Raw genomic sequence first — 9,905 nt, 5'->3', positions numbered from 1 at the left:
GGAGAAGGTCATGTGGTCTGATGAGACAAAAATAGAGCTTTTTGGTCTAAACTCCACTCGCAGTGTTTGGAGCAAGAAGAAGGATGAGTACAACCCCAAGAACACCATCCCAACCATGAAGCATGAAGGTGGAAACATCATTCTTTGGGGATGCTTTTCTGCAAAGGGGACAGGATGACTGCACCGTATTGAGGGGAGGATGGATAGGGCCATGTATCGCGAGATCTTGGCCAACAACCTCCTTCCCTCAGTAAGAGTATTGAAGATGGGTTGTGGCTGGGTCTTCCAAGAACCACAGGAAACGTATAATCTCTGTGATTGCAAACAAAGGCTTCTGTACCAGATATTAAGTTCTGCTTTTCTGATGTATCAAATACTTATGTCATGCAATAAAATGCAAATTAATTACTTTAAAATTATACAATGTGATTTTCTGGATTTTTGTTTTAGATTCCGGCTCTCACAGTTGAAGTGTACCTATGATTAAAAATTACAGACCTCTACATGCTTTGTAAGTGGGAAAACCTGCAAAATCGGCAGTGTATCAAATACTTATTCTCCCCACTGTATATACACTTTGTCAGTTTGGCTTTCCTTTAGTGTATTTCTTTGATTTACATTTAATGCACATATATTTTATATAAACATTAAAATAAACTATCTTTATTTGACACAAATATATACGTTTGAAATAAAAACAAACCATACAACAACCACGTCCAAACGAAATAGTCAATTTGCTAAAGATAAAGAACAGGTTGAAGTGTATGATGATGAAAGTATGTCATGATCATCTACATTCAAAAACCTTCTCAATATCAAACTAACTAATCAAAAAGTAGAACAAAATGAACCATAAACAAATCAGACCTATCAAAAGATGATAGTGAACTAAAACTTGGCAAGTTTGTCTGTTTTGTGTGAATAAGACGCTTCAAATGATACAATTCAATAGGAATGGCAGAAAAACAAACAGAGCATTAGGTTGCCAGTTGTAAATCTAACCGTTTTTGTCATTGTAATTTCAATGTATCACATCAAATGTATCACACAAACCAGATGACACAAACTGCTAAGATTATAGTCCTGCTCTTCCATCCCACTGGCCACCACAGATTAGATGAACTAGTAGATTAGTCATTAGGAGGTGTTAGAGCAGACTCAACTCTGGGACCCAGTTTCCCAGACACAGATTATGCCTAGTCTTGAACTAAAAGCACTTTCAATGGAGATTCTCTATTGGGCATGCTTTTTAGTCCAGGATTTGGCTGAATCTGTGTCTGGGAAACCAGCCCTATGAGACTCCAGAGAAGAGAAGTTTGTAGACTCAAAGGGCCAGTAGTGATTAAAGTGGTGGTGGTGACAAAATTCTCAAACTTTCCTAAACTTTTGGAATTTCAGAAAAACCTGTGCATTATGGGAAGGTTACAGACTTTTACAACCCTCTGGTGAAGTGTGTCTGCTCCTCACAGCTCCTCACTCTCCAGCTGTGCCTCCACAGGGGAGCTGGAGAACAGGATGGGGCTATTGTCCGTCGTGGGGAAGGCAGATTTGATGTCCAGGCCTTGGCCGGTCAGCACTGCATAGCGACTGCCCTGCCGCGGAGCTTTTTTCATAGGCAAAGGGACCTGCTTATGCCACTGGGCTGCAGACAACAGAGACACAGTGCCTTCAGAAAGTATTCATACCACTTGATGTATTCAAAATGTTGTTGTGTTACAGCCTGAATTCAAAATGGATTACATTTTAACTTTATTATTTTGTGTTAATTTGTATAAGAAATTCTAAAACCATAATTCCATTTTGACATTATGGGTTATTGTGTGAAGGCCAGTGACACAAAATCTCAATTTAATCAATTTTAAACTCCGGCTGTAACACAACAAAATGTGGGAAAAGTCAAGTGGCGTGAATACTTTCTGAAGGCACTGTAGCGTTGGGTATTATTGTGCATTTATTTGATATCTTGATATATTTTAAGCACAATCATTAGCAACTATTAACTAATTCAAAACTATTACAATAAACACTGGTGGGTAAAATAAAGCTGTTTGAAAGTTGTATTGAATTGAACTTACCATAGATGTCTAGCCTGGCTGTGCATGAAACAATTCCAGCCTCATTCTTTGCTGATACGGTGTACCAGCCAGCATCCTCTTTCCTGGTAGGCTGAATCAGGAGGCAAACATATCCAGTGGCATCCTGGTGTATGCTAGAATCAAAATTCATCTCTTCAATTAAATGATCATAATAAATGTATATATTCACTGTGATCTATTTTTTTTAAATGTTTTTTTTTGTGTGAATAACAGGCAACAATATTCTAATCTCAAAAAGTCTAAGCTAATTTGGCATGTACCGACATCGCTAAGCATGGTTTTGTTTTGCCTCTTGTCTTCATGTGTTTTAATATAAGTGCACCCACAGGATGGGCAGTCACCTCTCTGGTTGGAAGGGGAGAGGTTAGTTAGGGAACACTAACCTGACTCTGGCCTTGGTGTGAGGAATGGTGTCGTTGTCTTTCTTCCAATAGATAACAGGTGGAGGCATGCCCAGAACCCTGCACTCCAGTCGGACGGGGGTGCCCTCTGCGATGCCTGTGTTCTGGAGCTTCTCCACAAACTGGGGGGCCTGCTTCATCTCTTTTTCTGAAAGGGCAAAGAATAGTTCTTCTCTGTCATGTACAATTACTACTACTTATTAATTCTAATGGCACACATCACTACAACAACCAATTCATGGTTTGGACTTTGTACTTATTCAAAAGCTCTCACTGATTACCTAGTCATCATAAATGCGTATAAATCTTTAATAATCATGAAATACTCATTTGTTATCATGAGGTACACTATTCGGGTTCATTGAAAATGCTTCATTGCTTTGAGAACTCTTACCCACAACTCTTAACTCCAGACCGAAGGAGCTCTGTCCTGCTTTGTTGCTGGCGATGCAGGTGTATGTCCCAGCGTCGTCCTGTTTTAGAGGGTCTATGACAAGGGAATGGACGCAGTTCTCCCTCACCAGCATCCGGTGGTAGACGTCTGGGTAGATGGGCCTCCCGTTGATCAGCCACATCAGCTCTGGGTTTGGTAGGCCACTCACCTGGAAAACAGAGAAACACACAACACTTCTTGTGAGATGTGTGCAGTCCTATCTATCTGCAAAGGCTATCCTAACTGGTTTATAGTAATGATCTTTTTTAATAGTCATTCTAAAATGTATTAAATGCCCATTGCTTATTTACAAGTCCAGGGTTATTTCATCCAGAGAGGACATACCTTGCAGTCTAATCTACAGACTCTGCCCTCGTGAGCCACCATGTCCCCTGGAGCCTGGAGGAAGTGAGGTCGGAAGAAGCGCTCCTGGGTTGGTTCACCCTCTTCTACTTCCTGTATGCGGGCCCGCACCCTGTAGGGATGTGCTGAACATGTTACAGTACATGTATATTGGCCCTGGTGTTGCTGAGATATCTTGTCATCTGCAATCGCTAATCGCTATCGCTAATTTTATTATGATTTTAAATGTTTTACTTAATTAGGCAAGTCAGTTAAGAACAAATTCTTATTTAGACCGCTGTGCCACTCGGGAGCCCATACAACGATGCATGAGATTCATGTTGCTATCATAGAGATAAAACAATGTATTTTTCTCTGATGGGTTTAACGATATATTGGTTTATGGTTGCTATGAGGGCTGTTCAACAGTAGTCTGGGCAATATGTACATCTGGGATCTTACTGTAAGTAGCCTCCACAAAACATTAAGAGCTGCAATCATGCTGGCTCTCCAACCTGAAGAGGGTTCTTCTTACCTCTGCAGATCCCAATGCACACTCAGTCAGTCCTGCTCACCTCTGAGAGTGAATCATAGGTGTCATTCGGTTTCGGAGAGGACCCGTTTGGATGATCAAATGACCAGAGCAGCTGATTCGTCCCTGGTGAGCATTCATTCATTAATCAACAAATCCGATTTAGTGAAGGGGTAAGAAAGGTGATTACAGGTGGTTCGGTTACCTGGGGGTTAGCTGCCATGACAGTGTAGTTGCCATCATCGTCGTTATTGGTGACCTCTATGTGTAGAACACAGGTTCCGTCCCCCTCTCGTATCTTCTTATAATGATCATTTTTCCTCAAGATCTGCTTGCCATCCTTGAACCAGTAAACCTGAAGTGGTGTTGAAGCGAAAGGGAGATTTCTAACAAACTTTGAGTATATGTCCAGATCCCGGGCGACCCCCAAATATGATCCAACATTTTTTATTTGCCTGGCGTTGGCAAATAAAACATTGACCGTCTGTGTGGTCCTGTGTGGCTCAGTTGGTAAGAGTGTTGATAGCGCAACACTAAGGTTGTGGGTTCAATTTCTGATGGGATCACATACTAAGAACCTTTGTACTCACTGTACTGTAAGTTACTTTGGATGAAAACAGTGTGGGTGAAAACATATCTAGAGACAATGGGCGTGCTGTCTCACCTTCGGTACGGGGATCCCCACCACTTTACAGGAGAACGTCATAGGGACACCCTCCATGGCCCTGAAGTTCCTCAGCTTCCTGTCGAATATGGGCGCGACGCACTTCCCTGTCGGGCTCTCATCGTGTTGTACCTCATCATCAGACTCTTCGACTGGCGTGCGCTCCAGACGGAACTCTATCTCACTCAACAGCCTCTGCTCAAAGTTGGACACTTTGTACTCCTAAAAAGACATGTCAGAAACTGTTTGGGTGAGTATTTACTTGAGTGGATTGACAGAGGAATCAGACCCAGAGCACAATATCACCACTAATCAATTGGGATATTGTATTAAAGGCAGGGTTGAACTCAATCCAATTCGAATAATCCTAATTGAAAAGTAATGAAGAACATTAGAATTCCAGTGGAATTAAATGGAATTGACATCCAACCATGGTTAAAGATGTACTCCTCAATCTATTTTGATTCAAAAAGTAGCAAAAAGAGGCAGTTACATTTACCAGCCTTCAGTTTACAAAGACAACTGTTCTGGTCTCACTGTGGGCCGAAAAAAAGATTGAGGAGTGCAGCTTTAAACCTTAAAATGTATCATGCAGTGGCATTCCTCTTATCACTCTCCCTTGGTATTGGACTGATCCCTACTACACAAAATACAACAGAAGTTGAGGGTAAAACAGAGAACAGAGAACACATTTGGACTAAAATATCAAGCTAAGCATTCCTGGCGAAAAATATCAAAGAACACATCATTCCAACAATTCAAATTCCAACAGATTTCTATCTTGATACGTCAACTTTTTTATTTTTCTCCTGAGGACCTGAGGTAATGGAACAGAAAAGATTAATGGTAGTGGTAATGTTAGTGGTATTTTAAATGTAGTGAAATTATGACAACATTACAACACAAATTACTTTCAGAGGAACAACAGATGGGACCCATGGCATCAGTTGAAATGTAACATTTGAAAGGAAAGTTTTTATGCACATTTCATATGCAAGAAACGTTGAAGGTTGCTCAAATCTTAGAATGTCATATACCTCAGCCTATTTGGGGCATCACATTACATGACTGTGGTCAATACGTATACCTTCAGTTTGGAAATTGTTTGGATTATTCATGCAATGGATATTAGTTAACACATACTTTAAAAGTGCCTGATTAGGATGATGAATTAACTACAGTGTTTGGATATATGAATATACATCCCATACATACCAGTTAAAAAAACGGTTTTGAACATTCACTAACACTTTACATTACGTTGCTGTTATACCTGTATAGTGACGCTGTAATTACTACACTCACAATACGTCATATTTTTTATCGCTTTGTAATTGCAATGGCCTTGAGTGGTTTTTTAGTTGTTACGCAAGTGGAATAAGGAATAGTTCCAATTCCTTGTGTAATTACAAAAACCAGTTCAATTCCATTAAGCATTTACTGAGGTACTATGTACAGTGCATTCAGAAAGTATTCAGACCCCTTCCTTTTCCCACACATTGTTATGGTACAGCCTTATTCTAAAATGGATGAAATATTTTGACAAAGCACATTTTTTTTATTTTAGCAAATGTATTCAAAATAAATACCAGAAATACCTTATTTATATACCTATTCAGACCGTTTGCTATGAGACTCGAAATTGAGCTCAGGTGCGTCCTGTTTCCATTGATCATCCTTGAGATGTTTCTACAACTTGATTGGCGTCCATCTGTGGTAAATTCAAAACCAAGCCATGAGGTCGAAGGAATTGTCCGTAGAGCCCTGAGACAGGATTGTGTCGAGGGTCAGATCTGGTGAAGGGTACCAAAAAAATCTCTGCAGCGTTTTAGGTCCCCAAGAATACAGTGGCCTTCATCATTCTTGAATGGAAGAAGTTTGGAACCACCAAGACTCTTCCTAGAGCTGGCCGCCCGGTCAAACTGAGCAATCGGTGGACAAGGGCCTAGGTCAGGGAGGTGACCAAGAACCTGATGGTCACTCTGACAGAGCTCCAAAGTTCCGCTGTGGAGATGGGAGAACCTTCCAGAAGTACAACCATCTCTGCAGCACTCCACCAATCAGGCCTTTATGGTAGATTGGCAAGACGAAAGCCACTCCTCAGTAAAAGGCACATGACAGCCCGCATGGAGTTGGAAAATATGGTGGTGGCAGCATCGTGCTGTGGGGATGTTTTTCAGCAGGAGGGCCTGGGAGAGTAGATGAATGGAGCAAAGTACAGAGAGAAATCAGATCCTTGATGAAAACCTGCTCCAGAGCGTTCAGGACCTCGGACTGGGGCGAAGTTTCACCTTCCAACAGGACAACGACCCTAAGCACACAGTCAAGACAATGCAGGAGTGGCTTCGGGACACATCTCTGAATGCCCTTGAGTAGCACAGCCAGAGCCCGGACTTGAACCCGATCAAACATCACTGGAGACTTGAAAATAGCTGTGCAGCGACGCTCCCCATTCAACCTGACAGAGCTTGAGAGGATCTGCAAAGAAGAATAGAAGAAACTCCCCAAATACAGGTGTGCCAAACTTGTATTGTTATTCCCAAGAATAATCGATGCTGTAATCGCTGCCAAAGGTACTGAATAAAGGGTCTGACTACTTAGGTAAACGTGATATTTCCATTTTTGATTTTAATACATTTGCAAACATTACTAAAAAACAATTTTTGCATTGACATTATGGAGTACTGTGTGTAGATTGATGAGGAAAAAACCCACAATTTAATACATTTTAGAATAAGGCTGTAACGTCACAGAATTTGGAAAAGGTCAAGGGGTCAAGAATACTTTCCAAATGCACTGCAACAACATGTTAATCTAATGTTGTCACCGGTGTAAATACAGTCTTTCTGCACAGGTTTAAGAGCAACTTAATGTAATGTGTTACCAAACGTTCTGAGCAAAGAAATGTTTGGGAGGGAGAGATGTTCGCTGTACCTCGTCATAGTTAAAGACAGTGGCAGGAATGTTTGGTCCGAGGGGTCTGCTCGCTGTTTTCCCCACAAAAGTAGTCTGCTTCTATGAGAAGATAGGGATGATTGATGAACACAAACACACTAATGGACACACACACGTTACTACCACTCATTTGTGATTGAAATGATCTGCATGTTGTTATATGGTAGACGTACTTGATGAATGAATATGGAAAATGAATGATTGGAAAAGGAATGATTGCTGATGCACTGCTGATCTCTCGGTTTAGATGAATGCATTTTCTAACTTCTTCCATATCGTTTCACATTGTATCACTTTGCTCCACTTGCGATGTAAAAGGAGAACAAAATAGAACTGTAATAAGAATGTCAGAATAGCAAATGGGAAGAAAGTGAGAATGCGCCATGCAGGAATGTGTTGGGTTGTAAAGAATTTGTAGAAGAATAATACTTTATTTATTTGAGATCACTCGGTTCCTTTGTTGGTTCCACTCCAAGCCACATTACTACATCAATCAAGTACTCGTTCATTTAGTTGCATATTCAGTCAATCTATTTATTTTACCTTTATTTAACTAGGCAAGTCAGTTAAGATCAAATTCTTATTTTTCAATGACGGCCTAGGAACAGTGGGTCAAACTGCCTTGTTCAGGGGCAGAACAACAGATTTTGACCGTGTCAGCTCGGGGGATTCGATCTTGCAACCTTTCGTTTACTAGTCCAAAGCTCTAACCACTAGGCTACCTGCCACCCCATAATGGAAGTACTATGCCTTAGGGAATAACAGTACAATTGAAGGGATATATCCGATACCTGTTGTACGTGACCACGCATAAAATCTTCATTGAACCTAAGCTTTTTCTCCATATCCTGGAGGAGGGTTTGTTGGCTGCTACGAATGTCAACATCTGACATGGGACGAGTGCTTGTAGGCAACTTCTTCTGCATGCCTTGAGGTGGCCTGTGGATCAAAACAAATGTATTAGCAAAAATGTATTTTACAATATGTAAAACTGTAATATGATGAATTGAAGTGTAAGGTAAGAGGTCCAAAGTTCCCAGAGTTTTCCAAAATCCCGGTTGCAGGATTCCGAGTTGAAGGATTCCACCCCTGCTTATTCCCTCCCAGTTCTAGGAATCCTCCAACAAGGATTTATAGAAAAACCTGGGAACGTTGGGAATGTTTCCCGGGAATTCAGGAACCATAGGGTCTTACCCATGGGCACTCCTGGGCAGGCCCATCGAGTTGGTGGCTTGTGTGGTGTGTAGAGAGGGCAGGACAGAGCTGAGGAAGGCCACATGGTTCTGGATGGGGCTGGGGGAGGAGGTGCTGGAGGTCGGGGACGCTGCCTGTGGGGGTGACTGCTGTGGCAGGGTGAACACAGAGTTGAGGTAGGCAGCAGGCAAAAGGGTGGGGGAGGTGGGGGAAGACATGAAGGAAGGGGGGCTAGTCGGTGACTTGAGGACTCTGGTGGGGAAGACTCTGGGTTGTGGAGAGAACAGGTTGGGGTTGGAGGAGTTGAGCTCGGCAGCCAGCTCGTGGAGCAACGGAACTGGGGACTCTGTAGGGGAGGGACTCCTGACTGGAGAGAGGGGAGTCTGGGCAGTGATAAACTCTTTTGGCCTAGCATAGTTGAAGCTCTGCGAAATGGGAGCCAGGTTGAGGAGGGAGGCATGAGTTGTTCTAAGAAGGGGGGAGGGGGAGGTGTTCTGCATGGTTGTAGGGGCCCTGTTGAAAGCTGCAGGGATGGAGCTGAGAGATGCTGTGGGGGCTGTATTCAGATGAGGTATGAGAGGTGTGTTAAACTGGGGTACGTGAATAGATTTAGGCAGGGATAAGGGGGCTAAGTTCAGCTGGGAAGAATGGGTGGTGTTTTGCAGGGTCATATAGGGTGGGGATGCAGGGCTGGTATGCAGGTGGGGTGCAGGAACAGTACTCAGCAGAGGGGCAGATGGAGGGGAGCTCATACAAGATGAAGCTGTCTTCAGTTGAGGAGGGGATGGCAGGGTACCCATAATGGGTGCAGGAGGGGCTGTGTTCAGTAGTAGTGCAGAGGTAGTGTTTATTGCTGGTACAGGGCTTGTGTTTAGCAGGGGTGAAGAAGAAGAAAGAAAATAAGATTGGGTTGCGTATGGGTTCAGTAGGGGTGCAGAGGCAATGTTAAGCAGGGGTGCAGGGGCACTAGTGTTTAGCTGGGTTGCAGGGGTAGTGTTCAGTGTTGTCACAGGGGTGAAGTTGAGTAAGGGTGTTGGGGCTATGGTCAGTATGGGTGCGGGGTGGGTGGAATGCAGGGGCATGGGGGTAGATGAACGGGGTAGGCTTTGCTGGTGCTGGAGCTGGGGCTGGGGCTCGGGTTGCTTTCGGGCTGGCCAGGCAGATGCCTCCGGTTGACTCTGGGTGGCTCCGGTTGGCTCAGTGTCCGTCTGCTGCTGCTCCATAAGCACCTGGTTGTGTAGAAGCTGCAGCTGGACAGGGTCTCTGAGAAAACAGAGATGGAAGA

The 9,905-nt window shown here is 43.0% G+C and overlaps 1 protein-coding gene across 5 annotated transcripts in view; it reads right to left on the bottom strand.

Annotated features, from left to right (window-relative positions):
* Window positions 1–503: 503 nt before the first annotated feature.
* LOC112252793 (myopalladin) overlaps window positions 504–9,905 on the bottom strand; it is a 47,855-nt gene continuing 38,453 nt past the window's right edge. For 4 of the 5 annotated variants that reach the window (XM_024424400.2, XM_024424402.2, XM_024424401.2 and 1 more), the window contains 11 exons: window positions 8,621–9,883; window positions 8,218–8,365; window positions 7,406–7,486; window positions 4,472–4,693; window positions 4,013–4,162; window positions 3,851–3,933; window positions 3,279–3,408; window positions 2,895–3,102; window positions 2,483–2,648; window positions 2,079–2,212; window positions 504–1,645 (listed from right to left, as the gene is read on the bottom strand). In XM_024424400.2, coding sequence (XP_024280168.1) covers window positions 1,467–1,645; window positions 2,079–2,212; window positions 2,483–2,648; window positions 2,895–3,102; window positions 3,279–3,408; window positions 3,851–3,933; window positions 4,013–4,162; window positions 4,472–4,693; window positions 7,406–7,486; window positions 8,218–8,365; window positions 8,621–9,883 — 2,764 coding nt within the window. In that variant the 3' untranslated portion in view covers window positions 504–1,466. The remainder of the gene's footprint in view (window positions 1,646–2,078; window positions 2,213–2,482; window positions 2,649–2,894; window positions 3,103–3,278; window positions 3,409–3,850; window positions 3,934–4,012; window positions 4,163–4,471; window positions 4,694–7,405; window positions 7,487–8,217; window positions 8,366–8,620; window positions 9,884–9,905) is intronic. The other variant, XM_024424403.2, reaches the window with a different exon arrangement.

This window comes from Oncorhynchus tshawytscha, linkage group LG06 (assembly GCF_018296145.1).
Source record: "Oncorhynchus tshawytscha isolate Ot180627B linkage group LG06, Otsh_v2.0, whole genome shotgun sequence".
NCBI classification, from domain to species: Eukaryota; Metazoa; Chordata; class Actinopteri; order Salmoniformes; family Salmonidae; genus Oncorhynchus; species Oncorhynchus tshawytscha.
Note: the sequence above shows the minus strand (reverse complement) of the source record. Positions and strands in the feature narration are given on the sequence as shown.